The following is an 18,391-nucleotide window of genomic DNA, read 5'->3' on the forward strand; positions in this document are numbered from 1 at the left end:
TATTGAGCAGCCATTGCAACTCTCTTTCTCATTTGCCAGACTTTCGATTTCCAGACTATGTATTGCATCATAATTGAACAAAATAGTTTGATGCTTTATTTTCACAAAATCAGGCAATACAGACACAAAATTTTTAGACCTCAGCCAACCTTATGTTCGAGAAGATTTTCAGTCGCTTTAAGTTTCTCATCCAACTTTTTAACTTAAAGAGGATGAAACAAGTTGTGTTTCGATAAACACGACTAGATTCTTGTACACTCAAATTCGAGTATATCTTGTCAACATGTTCATACTTTAGGTTGTATTCAAATTGAATATTTTCGCTACAGTTCTAATATAGACAAGATTTGAGTTAAGTGTCTTCTGACCCAAACCTGAAAATGACACAATACAAACACAAATTGAGCCCATGAATTGCTATATCTACTTATGACAGTAGGGATGTGAGAAAAAAAAAAATTGCATATAGGGTTTTTATTACATCCTTATTTACAAGAAAGAATGACAATAGAATGAATTCAGGAGGACTGCCACTGCCTCCCACACCAAACTAATGCAGCTAACCGTGCCACTACACCAAACACAAACGGAGAGAAGGAAGCCAACACAATGCAAATGAGCAAGGTTTTTTTTTTCTAAAAAAAACAGAAGCATGATGAAGAAGAAAACGGTGGAGAGAACAGTAGAGAGGATCAACAAGAGGCATTAGTTGCTTTGATCGAACACCGTACCAACAAAAATGTCGCTACCCCCACACTAACTAACGCAACCACCTATATCACTTTGATGGGAAACAAAGACTTCTTTCTCTTGCCTCACCATTTGTGGCCTCCTTTGCTTCACCACATATGTCTCATCATTTTCCTTTACCATCCTTTTTGTTCTGATTAACCCAACCTCAACCCCTCTTTTCTGATTAACCAAGCCTCTATCTCTCCTTTGCTTCACGGCGATTTGACCAATTGCATTTTCAGAACTCTGATTAAAATAAATAACATGTTTATTCATAAACAAGTGCAAAAACAATTAATTAACAAGCATATAAGAGCCAATCTTTTTTTCTTAAAAACGCTTCATTTTTATTTTAGAAAAATATAGTATGAATACAATGGGAAGGGCAGGGGCCAGGATGTCCCATCCCTGTGTTCTTGTGGGATATATTTTCGGTTTTACAGCAGGGGTTATAGGAAATTCTCATCCCCTACAAATGAATGATTCTTCTGATTCCTTTCCTTGCCAACTCTTCGTCCCCTCCACTTCATCACTACCATAATAATTATACTATGATAAATAAAATATAATGAATATTTTTTTAAATTATATTTTAAAATAGGTACAAGATGGGGACATATCCCAATTCTCCCTTTTTTCTACTTTTGATGATTGTTTTTGTCTTCATAATCATTTCTATCTCTGTTTATGTCCAAAAAATTCTTTACTACAATGCAGCTAATATAAGAATTTAATTTTTAAAATCAAACCATCATCTTTCGTTATGACGTGCAAAGAAGTCTTATATGATTCTAAATAGAGTAAATAACATTTTCCCACCTAAGGGTTAACCTAAATACACCTTTTCATCATGGTTGGCATAAATAAAATTTTTTATCTAAACTAAAACTCTATTTAAAAAAAAACAAAAACTAATGACATAAAAACGAAATAGTAATTTTACCATTCATTAATTCTTAAAAAAAATAAAAACAACAACTTTGTGTCAAGCTCAAAAGTTGTAAGCATGATAATTTAACCCTTAAAAATGTTTGAAAACTCATAAATTAATGTCTAAAATTTTTTGAACCCTTATATATTTTGAAATTATTATATCACTCTAATAATTGTAATATGACATTTATACTTATAATTTATTGAATTATATTCAATTCTTTGAGGATGTAATTGTTTTTTTTTAACTATTATACTGATATTTCGAAATTTTTCAAAAGACTCTTAAACTTTTTTGAATTTCCAAAAATACTTTCAGATTTTTCAAAAAGTCTCATAATATTTTAAAAATTATAGTTCATTTCATGATATATGATTTTATGAAAAACCACTATCTATAAGAGAGAAAGAATGGGGTAAAGGTGAAAAAGAAATGGATATAATAAACTTTTTATATAATATCAATATTTAAAAGATAATTTTTAATTTTTGTTAATATAGAGTTATATGAACTTTTTGTAAAATTAATTATTAAGATAAAATGATATTTTTATGTTCTAATATTGTTGTTTCATTTACAAAATTTAATTGAGTGAAAAATATTATTTATACTTAATTTTTAATTATAAAATATTATTTACACTAGGTGAAAAAGTGTTTTAAATAAAGATGGGTTGGAAAAATCAATTCACTCTTCTAAACACTGTCCATCACAGGCCCTTTCATGCCAGCATGGACGACGAAAGACGAGGCTACCATTAGGGTTGGATTCGAGCTCGGCTTGGTTCATATATACTTGGCTCGAGTTCGAGCTCGAGTTTGTTGAGCTCGTGAAAACCAAACTCGAATTTGATTCGAATTCCATTCGCCTCATTTTTCATTATCAAAATGACGTCGTTTTAATACATATTGATCAAAATGATGTCGTTTTGTATCAAAAATTTTAATTAAAAAATCTAACAAACAGTTCGAGCTCGAGTTTGAACTTGACTAAGACCGGCTCATTTTGAGTTCGATCAAACTGAGCTCAAATTAATTTGATTCGAATCTAATCCTAACTATCATGCGTGACGTGAGTGAGCTCTCACAGTCCTAAGAAATTTAAATTTGTCCAGATCAACAAATCGCCATCCCTGGAAGGACTAATACTCAAGTGTTCGAGCTGGACATTTTTGTCCAGTCTTTGCCCCTCCGAGGAAAGTCATTCCCCTATTTTTAGGGAACGCGGTGTACGCACATGAAACGAATAAAACGAGGAAAAGGGATGGGTTTCCATTCCCTTGCGTTGTTAAAAACGTGGGGCCTCGTTCCCTTGTTGACTGTGTCCAACCAAATTTCTGTTTGTGAATGACAATGTAAATGCGTGGTGCTGACTTGAGCATCACATGACCATGAATTTCCAGCCCCAACCCAACGGTCCACTTTCTGTGCAGACTCATTGACTTGACTGGTCCTTAGTCACTGATTCGTGGACTAAAACGACTTAACCAGAAATCACTCCGCAGAACAAGACAACTCAACATGCACCATCTTCGGGTCCAATTTCCATTACACATTAAAACCGTGTAAAAAATATAAAATAAATCACTTACATCAGTCCTGTTTTTAGCCTTCTACGCTTTAAGGTTGGTTACATTGATTAAGATTGTTCTCTCTCAGCCGTCCAATCGTTGATATGAATAAACGCGCAATGGAAGGTAAGATAATTAAATATAGTTGTTGAATTTGTAATTCAAAGTCGTTATGCTTTCTTAAATGAGCCGGTGCAGACGTTGAAATAATATTTTTTTCTCAAGAAATCTACATTGGGAAAGGACCAAACCTTCCATGTGCTTCGGGGAGGCAATCAAGCAGGAGACGAAGAAACATAGCATTAAATTTAGGCACGGCAAAAAACCAATATTTTTCAAGGCTTACGTACTAAATATCATCATCAAATTAAGTAAATAATTATTATAATGTAAAATTCTTACGAATTTTATGCTTCTTAATTTGGAAACCGTCCCAATTCTTAGATAAAATTGAGATACTTTGATCCCGTTGTTAGCATGAGATAATAGAAACATCACCCTTGCATCACTTTTTTTTTTTTAAATATAAAATTGTTTTAAATTCCAACTTAATTTATATATATGTAGCTTTCATAATACTATTCTGGTCTAGAATTAATCGTATCCAATACCGTCTGGAAGACAGGTCTTAAATTTTAGCCTGGACCAGCATTATTATTACATGAAAGTATTTATAAATTGTTAAAATTTATGTTTCACAGAGGTCTTGAAAAATTATATGAAAATTTTAATAATTTTTTTAAAAAAAAGTTTGATTCTGCTGGAGATTAAAAAATTCTACAAATATTATATGAAATCAACCCTCGATTGCTATGATCGGTATTAATAAACACGATGCTTTATTAAGAGAACTTGTTGAAATAATATAATGTCAATTAAGTAATTATTATAAATAGTTAATTTAATTGTCTGTTGGATTTACATAAAATATAAATTTCATGCCTTTAATCATATAAAGATGAAAATATTTACGGGGTTAATGGGTTGATTTGACACTTGGATAAATGATATGATAATGAAATGTGGGCATGTTGATGTCTAAGTACATCTGTGAGATTGGTGTAGGTTAATTAATTTAATGAAATTGTAATTATGCAATTTTAATTGTGGATTTGTCAGTCAAATAATTGACCTGTAAGAATTAGCGATAACCACTACATCTAATCCATGTATTGTATTTTATATGCAATTTGGGTAACTTTTTCCCGATAGACTGATGAGAAAAATGTGGTTTGACCCTTTTCTTGACGATTTTAAGACGTTAGCAGATGCCACCGAGGAGGCCAAAGGAAAGTTACTTTGAGATAAGCTTTGATGTAAACGTTATTATGACAATGCCTGACGTTTCAAAATTAATCTCCTATGCTGAAAACATCAATCAATTTACATGTGTATTTTCACCACTAATAAAATTATATTTATATAAATGATGTATAATTATATAGTTAAACAATTTTAAATTAAAAATAAAATAATATTTAATTATATAATTATATATTATTTATTATCTATTCTATATATTTAACATATGTCCATATGATATTGCTATATCATCGTGTCTTTTACATATATGCGAACTTGAATGGGAAAGGGAAAACAATTATTTGGTTGATGTTGTAATTAAATATTCTTGGAAAGGCAGTAGCTGGGACGGCATTAATGTAATTGGGTAAGCTAACATCGCTATTCAAATTGCCTTTGCATTGAATGTCACGCAACCATGTATGAACTCATATATAACTTGTGGCAATGAACATTTCCCCTTTCTGTATGAAATCATATGTTAGTGATCAGTCTATTGAGGTTGTACCACATGAATAGGCTGGCTTCGGGTCAAATTAAGTTTTGCTTAAATTAATTTGAATTTAATTTAATTTAAAAAAATTAAACTTGAATTTCGATTTGAGTTTGATGAATTCATTTAAATCAAGTTTGAGTTTGATCCGATTTAAAGAAAATTGAGTTGAGTTTTATTATAGTATCAAATCGTGTTTGATTTGGTATTATAATTGAACAAAAATTAATTAAAAAATACCATCTAAGTTAAAATATTATAATTTTAATTAATTCAGATTAAATTTTTTTAAATTTATAAATTACGCAAACCAAAGATGTCGAGTTTGAGTTTAAACTTAATAATATAAAACCTATGTTTGCGGAAACAATAGGATATTAGTGTAGATACAATTTGGTGGATGATATTCATAGAAATGTCTGCATATCAAAATCTATCCAAAAAAACAAAGAAAGAAATGCGTATATTCTCCTTATAAAATTTAGAAATACCGTGCCTGCATCAGAAAATATTTATACCATATTAGTATATCTTCTGATATGTCTCTGTGTGTAGAATTTTCTTGTACGGAAATATAATATTAAAGCTAGGAAAGTCCCAAAGAAACAAAGAAACCCCCAGAAAATGAAAGTATTTCTATAGCAATCCATTCCAATGCATGTGCCCTGTCCATTGCCTTCTCTATGATAAACAAAGGCGGCCAGGTAGCCATAAAGAAAGGAGCCAATCGGAATATTTGCCACCAGAACGTTATGGTTCAAACTGAAATTCTTGGCTCCAAACAGCTCGGTGGTTGTGGCTACCGATAAGGAAGTAATTGCTCCTGTACAAACACCTATGGTGGCTGTGCTTATGTAGAGAGCCACGTCCGTTCTGTTGAGAAGTAACATGAAAGCTCCTGCCATTGGAGCCATTGATGCCACTATTGAACCTGTGCTTGAAATCATATACTTGCTCCTGAAGCAAATAAAACAAACAAAAACACAATTAGTGCTTGAAATGATTCGTCCTTGTCTATTATGCATACACACGCACACACACAAAAAAAATTATAGTTTATCTATATTTTATGTTTTTCATTAAACGCCTACCAGAAGTAGATATTAACCAAAACTGAAATGAATAAATGCACCACCAAACATCTTCTTAATTTTTGTTCATTTGTTGATTCACAGATGAGTAAATGAATCCACTCATCGATCACGTCAGAAGATGCAACCTCTAAAGTCAAGAGTTTGTCAGAAATTTTGAACTTTTGCTCTTTTATTTAAAGAATGTCTTGTTTTGTAGCTAAAATTACTGTTTGACATAGTAGCGCTTACTTCACCTATGTCTATATCTTTTACTTTGGTTCTTTTGTATTGTGCAAACAACCTCTCTCTCACATCTGCTCTTCCATTTACTTCAAAATAACCTGTCCATTTTTTGTACTCTATATTTATAAAACTAAAACTTATCACCTCTGTGTCTAAAGATGTGAGATATGGGAGGTAACCAGACATTAATTAAAACCTTTAATTTTTCCTTTTTCTGGAATTTGGAACAATATGCGAAACAAGAGCGGGGATTTTTGGATTAAAAGAGAAGAAAAGAGAAGCGGAGACAAAGAAATTACCTTGAGAAAAAGTAGTCGCAAAGAGATGGCAAGAGACGGCCGAAGAATCCGAATGAAGAAGATAGAGACACGAGGGAAGAAGTGCTGGAGAACCCACGAGACTCTGCTATTTGTCCTAAGTTGTTGAGAAACACAAGACCAAGAGTTGCACCAAATAAATAAACAAAAAAATACAACCAAAATTCTACTCTCTTTACCATCGAATTCACCCCAATTTCCTCCATCACATCTATCTCGGTTACATCTCCTTCGTCTTCCTTTACTCCATTCTCCACACTCACCGCACTCATATTCTCCTCTATTGTAGAATTATGCACTTTTGGCTCCCCATTTATACGCCATTTTGTCGCCAAAACATCTCTAATCTTTTCTCCAAATGGAATAACAAGTGGGACTAATAGGCACACTACCATACCAATCATATTCTTGAGTGGCGATAATATTTTTGTCACCCAATTGAAGCTACCAATAATGGCATAGATTCCGGTAACTATTGTTATCGCAAACATAACAATGAACCCATATCTCATTCTTTTACTTTTTTCAACTTTGACAACTCTAATCAGGGGACAAGCTATGCCACAAGCTAGTAAAGGAAGGATGGAATTAAGAAGAAGATAAGATTTAGCTCTTTTTGTTGGGGAAGAATATAAACCATCAACAATATCGGTATAGACTTTTGCACTTAATCCTAAGTAACTAGTTGTTATTCCTACAGCTACTTGACGATTTATTGGAAAGTTTCTAATGGTTACAACATAACAAACGGTGTTGATCCAACAAATGCTATTTCCTGCCACAACAGTGAGTAAAAAAATATACCCGTATGAAAGAGAGGAGATTTGGTGTGTAATGAAGAGATATTGCAAACCGTAACCGATCAAACCAAGAAAGGCACCAATCATGAGAACAAGCCAAAGGGGCAAATAAACAGCTGCAATGCCGGGAATCCAACCTAAAAGCTTGCCGGCGTCTGAGGCGAAGGCAAGATTGTTGAGCTGGAGCTGGGACATGGAGAGAAGAGCTTTGAGTTGGGAGGAGTAAGCAGGGAAATTTGTGTTCGTTCCATTTATGGATTGAAGCCATACTGCCCCCACCAAGCTCAGCCATTGAAGGAAGGTTTTAGGCATGGCAGGAAGTTATTATCAAGTTCTAAATTGCACAGAGTGTTGTGATGGGTATTTAAGAAGTTGTAAATTGTTCTGTTGTGCATGTAAAAAACTAAAGGGCCGCAAAAAGAGCAATGTGTGAAGAGAAGTTGAAAAAGTCAGCTATATTGTACAGAGAATGACATGTAACATGATATCAGCTGCTCAATTTGATCGGCAAATGAGGAAAATGACCAGGGGATAAAAAAAAAAAATTCCCTCGAAATTTATAATATTATTATCCCTCTTTTTTATTCAAAGATTCCTTAAAGTGTGAAAAATATATTATTAAAACCGTGATACCCTAAATTACATCGCTATTATATTAGTTATATAAGATCAAACTTATTATTTCACCTGTTTATAGAAACAGTGTTAGAACACCGAGATATCTAAAATTTAGTATGCATATATTATATATAATTTTATATATAAATAATAATATATTATTATATAGTTAAATAGTTTTAAATTAAAAATAAAATAATACATAATTATATGATAATATTTTATTATTTGTATATAAAATTATATACATAATTTTATTGATAGTTAAAATATAATTTTAAAAATATAAAAAATTTGTTATCTAAATGATATATTTAAAAATCTTAATGTTAGTTTATTGTATCTCATAACATATATATTAATATTGATATTAATGTGGCTGTCCACATAAAAATGTGGTTTTCTGTCGGCCACCACCAGTCAAAGAACATTAATGCCACGGTTATGTGTATTAGTTTTGGATTTGATAATCTTAATTCCTCAATAATAATGTCATTAATTTAAATTTGAAATTTAAAATCTACCCTAATCATAAACACTGGAAAAATTAATCTAACTACCTAATCTGAGTGGCTTTTATTTCAATATAAGTATATTAAAAAATAATATATCAAGTCTATTTGAAATTTTTTTTATAAAAAATTAATAAATTAATATATAAATAAAAAATTAATTTTTTAAAATTTAAAAGATAAAATTTTATTATTCCATTGAATTTAGGTGAAAAATAGTCATTTTAACATTAAAAAAATATATAAAATATCTAAAGCTGATATCATGCATGAGATCTGCGTAACTCCCATCAGATAAATTTGAACCATGCAATTAATGGGTCGGGTCCACTTTAAATGAATTCATTATCTGGAATGAACGGTTTTGGACGCCTTTTAGCCTCCACCTTGCCGGGCTAAGGAAGTAAATAATATAATTATATTAATATATTTTTTAATATATAATTAAATATATATTATTGGTTAGATTATTTTAAATAAAATATAAAATAATAATATATTATTTATATATAATTAATTATATATTTAAAAGTGTAAAGTATTACTGTTTCTTTACGTCATTTCACTTATTAAATCTCAACTCAATCAATCATCATCTCTCTTTAATTTCTTTGTTCGGGGACCTTTTGGCTTCAATAAGTAGGTGAAATTTAAAGCCTAGCCAATTAAAAATAATAATAATAATAAAATCATAAATACATATATTTTTTTATATATAATAGAGAAATATAAATAATATATTATTATATGATTAAATAAATTTAAATTAAAAATATTATTAATTTAATGAGCAAAGCTACATGTACCCAAGCTTGGTACACAAAATCATACCCACTGATGTGGCAGCCAACATGGCAGATGACATCTCATCTGCCACATTAGCAATTTGCCACATCAGAGGAAAAATTTTCTTCAAAAAATTTAATAGATTGTGTCATATCTTTATTTTATAAAAAAAAAGACATTTCATTAATTTTTTTGTTATTCTTTTTTCAGTTGATGTGGTAAGTTGTCAACGTGGGACATGAAATGACATCTGTCACGTTGGCTGCCACATCAGTGGGTATCATTTTGGGTATTAATTTTGAGTACATATAGAATTATTCTAATTTAATTATATAATAATATATTATATGTATATTTAAAATTTATATTAAAAATATGTATATATAATATTATTATAAAAAAATTATAGTGTAATGTGTGTATCCTATGTTTCTGTCATAAATGAAACTAACCGAAAAATAATTTTTTTTATTTAGGAAAAAAGTTGTTTTTCACAAAAAGTTCTTTGTAATGACATTTTTTCCCGCTATAATTTTGAAGGGTTAGTTTTTTCACTCATCTTAAAAATAAAATAAAAAATTATTTATACAAATAAATTATATAAATTTTTATATATAATCTTATATGACAACTTATAATTAAGTGATGTGATTATTTAATTTTTTTTTTCGTTTCAAAATTTGTTTAGTCAAATGCTTCTCAATCAAATTATATACAAAAATTTATACAATTATTTGCAAAATGTAATATTTCTCAAAAAAAAAAAAAAAAAGTAAGGTGCCATTAATGAAGTTGTACTATCTGAAGAGTTTTCAATTAGGATTTCCTGTAACTTTGGTCTTTATGTCATTAAGATTAAAAATTTCTGATCTCCATATTATAACCTGTAAATATACCTAAATAATAGATCTTAACTGGATCTGCAAAATCAATAATTGTGTCCTACCGAGTTAGACTTTTTGGATGTGGGTCGGCACAACCTTGTGATAGGTCTAACTAAGACCAACCAAATTAAGTGATCCAAATGTCACAAATCAGCTGTAAACGACATCCTTGCTGGTGACCTACTTGATCAGAGTTCCTACATCAGCTATTGTTTCTACCAGACTTTGTTGAGTATTTTTAAGCGAAGCACGATTCTGAATGGAACAGATATTAGTTAAAGAAAATCACAATGGAAGGAATTCTTCGTAAAGCCCGTATTTGAAAGGTCCAAATCCTCCTTTAACCCAGCGCAGCCAAGGCTTGCTCCTCCATGAATTCCCGAAATGGGAGGAAATGATCTTGGTCTAACAGTTATATCTTTGTAGTAATTACAAATTTTTTATTAATTTTAAATAATCTTAATTACGTAATATGATGAAAACTAAAAGCGCCACTGTAGACTCTTCAAAGCTAAAAAGCCCAATGAATCTGATTCCTTATCTTTCACAGAACCAGTTACTTTACTTTTTATTCGTTTTAAGTTTTTGATATTTCAAAGAATCAAAAGGATAAAATCCAACCCACATAATGTTTTTGAACCCAAATGAAATGGTTTAATTTTCCTCAACTCAGTGAGTGAGATTAGATATACGCAAACCAAATGGATTCTTCAAATTCCATACAGACGGCCATTGCGCCGATCCCCGTTGATCTGTTCATTTCCAAGAAACATCCTGGCCTTACACGTGGAGAGATCGGGTTCGCTGATTCCTCCGGTAATATCGTTTTCAAAGTCAACCGTCAATCTTCTTCTAAAACTGTCGTTCTTAATTCCGCGGGAAATCCTCTCATTTTCCTCAATCACCGAGACGTAAGGCTCTCTGTTTTCTTCTCTTTATTATTTATTTTATTTAATAACATTACTCGTGTATTCAAATTTCGAACTTTTTGTGGAAAAAAAAAATTGAAACTATTTAACTAACCGTGAGGCTGCCAATCCGATTGGAAGAGCTTTAGATCGATTTTTTTTTTTCTTATATAATTGATTAGGGATAACAATTTGAACTCGACTTTAAGGGTTCCGATTCTTCCCGACCCTAACGGGGAGGGAATTCTCCAATAAAAATGTGGGGAAAAAGACAGGGATGGAAATGAAAAAAATCTTCATAATCGGGGACGGGGATACATATGTCCCCACCCCACCCCCTCCCCTCCCCTCCCCTCCCCTCCCCTCAATATAATATATTAATATAATAACTTCTAGTATATTTTAATTAGTTTAATATTTTTAATTACAAATTCATTAGTATTTCTTATGTAAGCTGTTTTTAAATTAATTTTGCTTTTAAAATTGATTATTGCATGTTAGTTTTTAAAATGTTGCTTTGTATCAATATGAAGAATTAATGATGATATCAACATGAAAAACTACTAATGAAGAGATTGATTATTGCATATTGTTAAATTTAGTGAAAATTTTGTATTTGAACTAAAATAACAATAAATATTTTGTAACTCTTGTAGCAAGTGATACTTTGAAAAAGTATAATTTATTTTATTTATTGAAATATATGAAAAAATTAAAATTTATATTTATGGGTATGGGGAAGTGATTTTTCCCCACGGGGACGGGGAGGGGATGGAGAGGGGATTTTTTCCCAGGGGACGAGGAGGGGACGGGGAGGGGATTTTCCTTCACCGAGAGGGGACAGAGATTCTTTGTTATCTCCGTAACGGGGACGGGGATTGATATCCCCTTTCTGCCCCTCCCCATTGTCATCCCTAACTTTGATGGTGCAGTAAAATGAATAAGGGTTTAGGGTTTCTGATAGGTGGTTGTGCGGTTTGGCCATGGTAGACAGTAATTAATTCGTTTAGTGATCATTTACCTCAATTTTCATTATTGTTGAGAGTGTCAGTTAGCTTGACTGCTTCGGAATCTGATAGCATTTTTGTGCCAATATGTCATAATCATTACCAATTTTGTTGATCATTAACTAAGTTCATAACTAAGCTTTCTCATGAATTATGCCAAAGTGGGTCACGCGTAGCAGATAATGGTTCATTATTTTCTGCTTTGCAGGTTCTAAGAAATGTTTTGATGTTAATTTATTTGAGTAAAATGGAAGTAATGTGATAATGTTTCCTGCTTGTAGAAAGGAGTGTGGCAAGGTTTTCAGGGGGATGATGATGGGGAGAAAGATTTGATGTTTAGAGTGCAGAGGACGTTGAATAGACTTACTAGAACTGAATTTGATGTATTTCTTGTTCGTGAGAATCAGGAAGAGTCCACCTCTGATGTCAAACTGAAAGGCTTTCCTTGCCAAAGATCTTGCACTATCTTTGAGGGCAATTCTATTGTGGCTCAGGTACATATAATCGATCTTTAATAAATAGCATGAAGTTTTATATAGCCCATATTAACCGCAGCAAAATTTGTAACTCTTTCATCATTGTAAAAACAGCTTTTTCTGAACGGTCAGCAATTTGGAGTGTTTGCTAGCAGAACCAGAAATAACTCTGTTTTTATTAAAGAAAATAATTTAATTATAGGAGTTCAAACTTTCATGAACTTGATATTATCGTTGGATGTTTGGAGGATTGCAATGGCAACCCAAATTGAATTTCAATATTAGAATTTGTATGATGAACTGGTTATTTGGGCAGCTTTTTCTTTGTTATATTCATTTATTGACGTTACTCTTTCTGTATTTTACCTGAAAGTTTTTGGTCTTTTTGCTCACAAACAAGTGAGCTTCATCATATTAGTTTCTCTCAAGTCTGCAATTTCATGGATGCTCATTCTGTGTTTCAGTCTTTATTTCACTGTTTATATCTCATTCTTCCTTCTCTGCTTATCCATATAAACTTAATTGGTAGTTATAATATGAGTCAACATGTTTCCTGCAAGGTTTTCAATGAGATGTTTGTTGAATGAAATCCAGTCAGTTAATTGCAGGTTTTATGTGTTGTACTTGTGTCATTGTTTTCTGCCATCTATTCTAGAAATTTATTCCATGTATTATCATACTTATTGTCAAATCTGACTCCAGATTCATTTCACTCCATCAAATTTAAGTTCCATCACTGATTTTCTTCATTTTGATGCAGACCAGTCTCATGTACAAGCTTCATCAGATTTATGCGAGAAGAAATAAATTTCGACTGACCATATTTCCAGGGTCTTTTGATACAACTTTAGTTGTGGCTTTGGTTTCAATATTCTTCGACTGACAATGAAAAATATAGAACTAAGGTGTGTTATACTGCACCTATCTCCACGTTCAGCATAGTTGTTTTTGGTCAATTTATTGTTTGATTTGTTGAGTGGAACAATGAATTTGATCACAAATGAAAAGATTTACCATCATTGGACATAAAAAACCTAGTGAGCATGATCACGTTTAGTTAGTGTATATTGTTCATTGAAATCTAGTGGCAAAATAATAAGTGTGGCAATTTACCTAGGGCAATTGGATATGCCTATGTCTTGTTATTAATTAACATTTTAAAGTTGATTGGAGTTTTAATGTGATTAATATCCAATAAAATTATGAGACATATAAATGTTGAATTATCAATATGTTGTTATCGATTTTTAAAATTTTGGTTTAAATCTTTAGAAAATATTAAAACTTTAATTAATTTTAGAGTGTTGTATGTAAAATAAATTTTATGTTTTTTCTCTTAATAGAATTGAAAATAGATGACGGTTGAGAATATAATAAAAATATATATCATTTTAACAAAACTTGGGCAATAGTCTTTCGGCATTTATTTTATTGGTGGGTTGTGTAATTATAATTTTATATTTTAAAAGGCAATTGAATGTTGTTAGTGAGGCAATGTAATGTTTTTAGCAGGGTGTAGTAATTTTATGACAATTTTACGATGACATAAACGCTTCTTAGACTTTTCTTACGAGGACAAAAGTTATATAATCTTCAATTAAGGGAATCATAGTTGAGAGTTAAATTTAACTTTATAAAGGTAAGTATTCAAAATATGTAAATTAAATTTTTTTTTTATAAAATAAAAAAAGGTTGAAATTTCGGTTCCACATTTTTGAGGTTTTTTTTTTTTTTAAACATTTTAAGAACTAAATTAACTTTTAAAAAGAAAAAGAAAAAGAAAAAATTAAGGGCATCTACGTCATTTTGTCACTTCGATTAAATTAACCAGAAAGTTAATTAAAATTTGTAGCTTCTGTCTTCTTATTGTAAAAGTTTAAAAACCGTTTATCTTTATTGTTAACATTCCCAAATTTGCAAAACTTACATGAAATACCGACCTCCAAGTGAGTGCTACTACTGATGGAGATATCGGGTCAGGTTTTTTCTAGAGGAAACATAGAACAGAAATAATGGTTCACCTGATGGTAAGAAAATCATCATTATTATGATTTTTTATTTTGTAAATTAATTGCACATGTTATCACTTCCACATTACATAAAATCTTTCATCAAAATCATCGAAGAAAAAGGAGAATACAAAATGGAACTAATGTGTTCATGGTACATCGCTTCATGTAGGGCCATAGCCCTTGAAAATTAATCTCAACCAAACAAATTTGGAAAACTTTGTTCAAGGAAATTAATGCAATTCTTGCGAGAATGTGGAGCATCTTACACATGTCATCGCATCAACGGAGCTAAAGACCTCATCTCTACTCCATTCCCATTGGATAATTAGTACACTTTCCTCCAATTTTCCTCTGCGAATCCCTCCCTGTTCACACAAGTCTTTGTCTGCCAGAGAAAACAACAAAGAGGATGCTGAATGACCGAGACCTCAAATTTATACTGTGGATAGGTAACAGCAATGAATTCATTAAATTGATACAAAGAGCCATATCCAACTGTAATAGAGATATTAAAGTGGAAAAACAATACTGACTAAAATTTAGACAACAAAATATGGAGCTGGTGCTCACTTGATCAATTGCAGTAAGAACAGGGACATCTTTCACGAGTGATAACTCTTTCCTCAAACGAACAACAACACTAACAGCCGCATGTGTCTGTTGAATTCCCATTTGAACCAGATCATATGGAGTTGAACCTTCAGGGATTTACTTGGTGTCAACCCCTTTCATATATCCAATACCAGCACCCTCTCCCAGAGGAATAGGATCAAGTATTTGGCATGGCAATTCTTGTATGCAGGATCCATTTTATTTCAAAAAATCCTGTAGAGAATTTGACCACTTAGGAAATACAAAAACACAATGAACCACAGACATGCCTGAAAACAGATAAACCCTTGCAAATTTTTTTCCATCAAAATATGCAGTGACATGTATCAGCATAACTTATGATCCAACAATCAAACTGACATACTAGCCATTAAAACAATATATAAATTGTCTAGCAACTTTCACATGGAATTTCTGATGTTTTATATAAAATAAATGAATAGTTGCAACCAGCTTCTATCATCAATATTAGGTTTGGCTGATATGGAGCCATATACTAACTGCTCATCAATAAAAACAATAACAATTCATCAAACCATGCTGAAATGAATTCTTGCCTTAAGAACATTTTCTTCCTGAAGAGGAGTGTCCCAAAGACCAGTTTGGGGGTTTTTATAAAAGTACCCACCGTGAGTCCATTCCCGACCTCTAGGAACATATAATACTAGCGAACCTTCAACAACAGCCCAATGAACGAGCATTGCAAGTGTAACACTCTTCCCACAAGTCTGAGGACCATCCAAGACAACTTGCTTTCTAACTTTAGGACCTGAAAGCATAAGTAACAAAGTCACTGTATCTTGTTCACTATTAACCACCACATTGTCACACTCAACTCTCCACCCAATAAATCATATATGAGCTTATATGTGTATTTGTCCATTATTATTAAACTATTTGTAACAATTAAATCATAAAGGACGATCAATTAATCTGATCGATATCATCAGAAACAATGAAAGTTCTCGATGATAAAATGTAGAAACATGATATTTTAAATTCAAGTATTAATTGCAAATATTTAAAATATAACTTGCACATCACTAAAGCTTAACAATGATAATTGAAAGGACATGTTACAATAAATTTAATATTGTTGCCAACCAGATGAACTCATGTTCGCACAAATTATAATTCTGGCATGCTAAATTGCAAGTGTTATTTGAAAATTTTGGCATAACCCAGTATCAAAACACAATATAGTAGAAACATAAAAAACAACTAAATAACACAGGTAGATTGATACCATTAGAAGACAGCATTGGAGGATCAACAATTCTCCTGAAATTATAGCGAAGATCCAAAAAACTTTGTCTCACAAGCAATGCATGCCTCATTGATTCTTTAAACTCTTCCAACATCCCCGTGGGCAATCCCTCGGGCAATAACTCATTCAATTCTTCCTCGCTACACATAAACAGCCCAAACACCAAATAGAATTATACTTGTAAATGCTACATACCAGGATGTAAAACAGCAGCAATAATAGTAGAATCTCATTGCATTTAAGGTTACACTACAGTAACCGTCCAGCAGAAAATTCAAGGCTTGATGCGTAACACACAATTTACAAACAAAATTTTAGAACATTAATGTAGTGCAAAGGCGTAGGAGGTAAAGTTTCCACCGTAATGTAGAACCCCTCTTCCACTATAAAGCATGCCCGGTAACCCAAAAAAAACAAAAATGGTCGAACGGTTAAGAAAGAGACGGCACTTTTCATTTCTATGAATAACATAACCATTAACATGATACCTGAATTTGAAGTAAGTGCAGGCGTCTTTGCGAGTGAGCAAAGAAAAAGAAGGAGTTAGTGAACAGACGGCGGTTATTAGGGTCCACATCGAGGGAGGGATCTCGATCATCTTCAGCTAAGCAGCAAGCGCGAGCCCTAGCCAACTCCATTTCTTCGACTGACGTGGAAAAATCCAATTGGACAGCGATGGTGAAGGCATCGGAGGGTTTGGACTTGGATTTCTTTTTATTTTCCGTCTGCTTTGCTTTTGATGAGAAATGGTGACGCTGATTAATAAACGATGTCGACACGGCATAGTTTTGGGCCTTAGAGATTGCAGTTCGAGAGATGATCCTCTGCATTGCGCTAAGTTGGTGACTGATAGTTTTACGAAGCCTTAAACCTTCGGCTTCGGGGGCTGTGGGATCCAAGAGGTTTTGTGGATGATCAAGTAATTTCGATCACAATATTGGGCATTATGGTAATTGAGCCCTATTTCATTGGGCCTGCCGTCTGCTTACTGGTTTTGTTTTTGGGCTGATTGATAAGTTAACCAAAAATATTTGGGCCACTTTTAAGTAATATTTAAAAATAAAATTTATTTAATAAATGTGTCATATTTAGATCTAAAATTAACTTTTGGCCTGTTGTCTTTGCAATGCAACCTACGACAGCTCACTAGTTTATCTCTTGACCAGTCTGACTAGTATAATTTGATTCAAAGTTGAAGATATGGCACTGAATTATAGAAACCAAACTCGATGTCCGAAAACATGAAACAAGTATAAAAATAATTCCGACATATTTAACCTTAATTTAATGAAGAAAAGAATTTATAATTCTGAATTTGAGATGTTATATCTCAACAACTCAAGATTTTTAAATTAAAAAAATCTATAAAATCAATCAAATTACAGGAAATCTGCAAAATCCTAACAAATTGAAATCAATTGTTGTTACTGAATAGTTTAAACCACCAAACGAAAATGCGCTGGCTAAAAAGGTTTGTCCATTTATTGAAATTCATTGTAGCTCTTTATGTTTTATCACATGCATGCTTTTATGGTAGCTTCTTTAAAGCTATTTTGTATAATAATAATATAAATTATATTTATTATGAAACTCCCACATCAATTTTCATAAATTTATGATAATTTTAAAACAAAAAAAAAAATGCAAACAACTTAGGATTTTTAATTTCAGAATTGCATGGTGTCAATAAGGCTTTCGTGGAACTCCCATAGCCACTTTACGTTGAGGCAGGCATGCCTTTCCAGCCTTCGGCTAAATTAATGTGTTGGCCTTTTTGCTCTTTCTTTCTATCTTGTTGTAGTTTCAATGTCTACATCCACTCATAATTCCATTTTCTTTTTCCTT

General features: G+C 31.9%; 2 protein-coding genes and 1 pseudogene across 2 annotated transcripts; 1 reads left to right on the forward strand and 2 right to left on the reverse strand.

Moving 5' to 3' along the window:
- Nucleotides 1–5,467: 5,467 nt before the first annotated feature.
- Nucleotides 5,468–7,890, reverse strand: LOC123210604 (protein NUCLEAR FUSION DEFECTIVE 4-like). The gene is made up of 2 exons (XM_044629067.1): nucleotides 6,647–7,890; nucleotides 5,468–5,988 (listed from the first exon to the last, which is right to left on the reverse strand). The coding sequence occupies exons 1-2, from the start codon at nucleotides 7,774–7,776 to the stop codon at nucleotides 5,544–5,546; spliced, it is 1,575 nt and encodes a 524-aa protein (XP_044485002.1). The 5' UTR covers nucleotides 7,777–7,890; the 3' UTR covers nucleotides 5,468–5,543.
- Nucleotides 7,891–10,764: 2,874 nt separating this feature from the next.
- LOC123210836 (protein LURP-one-related 7-like) lies at nucleotides 10,765–13,608 on the forward strand. The gene is made up of 3 exons (XM_044629328.1): nucleotides 10,765–11,175; nucleotides 12,461–12,673; nucleotides 13,416–13,608. Exons 1-3 carry the CDS (start codon nucleotides 10,966–10,968, stop codon nucleotides 13,536–13,538), a joined length of 546 nt encoding a protein of 181 aa, XP_044485263.1. The 5' UTR covers nucleotides 10,765–10,965; the 3' UTR covers nucleotides 13,539–13,608.
- Nucleotides 13,609–14,742: 1,134 nt separating this feature from the next.
- On the reverse strand, nucleotides 14,743–17,429 carry LOC123211140 (annotated as a pseudogene).
- Nucleotides 17,430–18,391: the final 962 nt, after the last annotated feature.

This window comes from Mangifera indica, chromosome 3 (assembly GCF_011075055.1).
Source record: "Mangifera indica cultivar Alphonso chromosome 3, CATAS_Mindica_2.1, whole genome shotgun sequence".
NCBI classification, from domain to species: domain Eukaryota; kingdom Viridiplantae; phylum Streptophyta; class Magnoliopsida; order Sapindales; family Anacardiaceae; genus Mangifera; species Mangifera indica.

Bases quoted from the DNA above. Each gene is read 5' to 3' on its own strand.
- LOC123210604 (XM_044629067.1), bottom strand. From the start codon at position 7,776: ATGCCTAAAACCTTCCTTCAATGGCTGAGCTTGGTGGGGGCAGTATGG. The intron at 5,989-6,646 runs GTAATTTCTTTG...TATTTGCTTCAG, and splicing joins TGCGACTACTTTTTCTCAAG to GAGCAAGTATATGATTTCAA.
- LOC123210836 (XM_044629328.1), top strand. From the start codon at position 10,966: ATGGATTCTTCAAATTCCATACAGACGGCCATTGCGCCGATCCCCGTT. The intron at 11,176-12,460 runs GTAAGGCTCTCT...TCCTGCTTGTAG, and splicing joins TTTTCCTCAATCACCGAGAC to AAAGGAGTGTGGCAAGGTTT. The intron at 12,674-13,415 runs GTACATATAATC...ATTTTGATGCAG, and splicing joins GCAATTCTATTGTGGCTCAG to ACCAGTCTCATGTACAAGCT.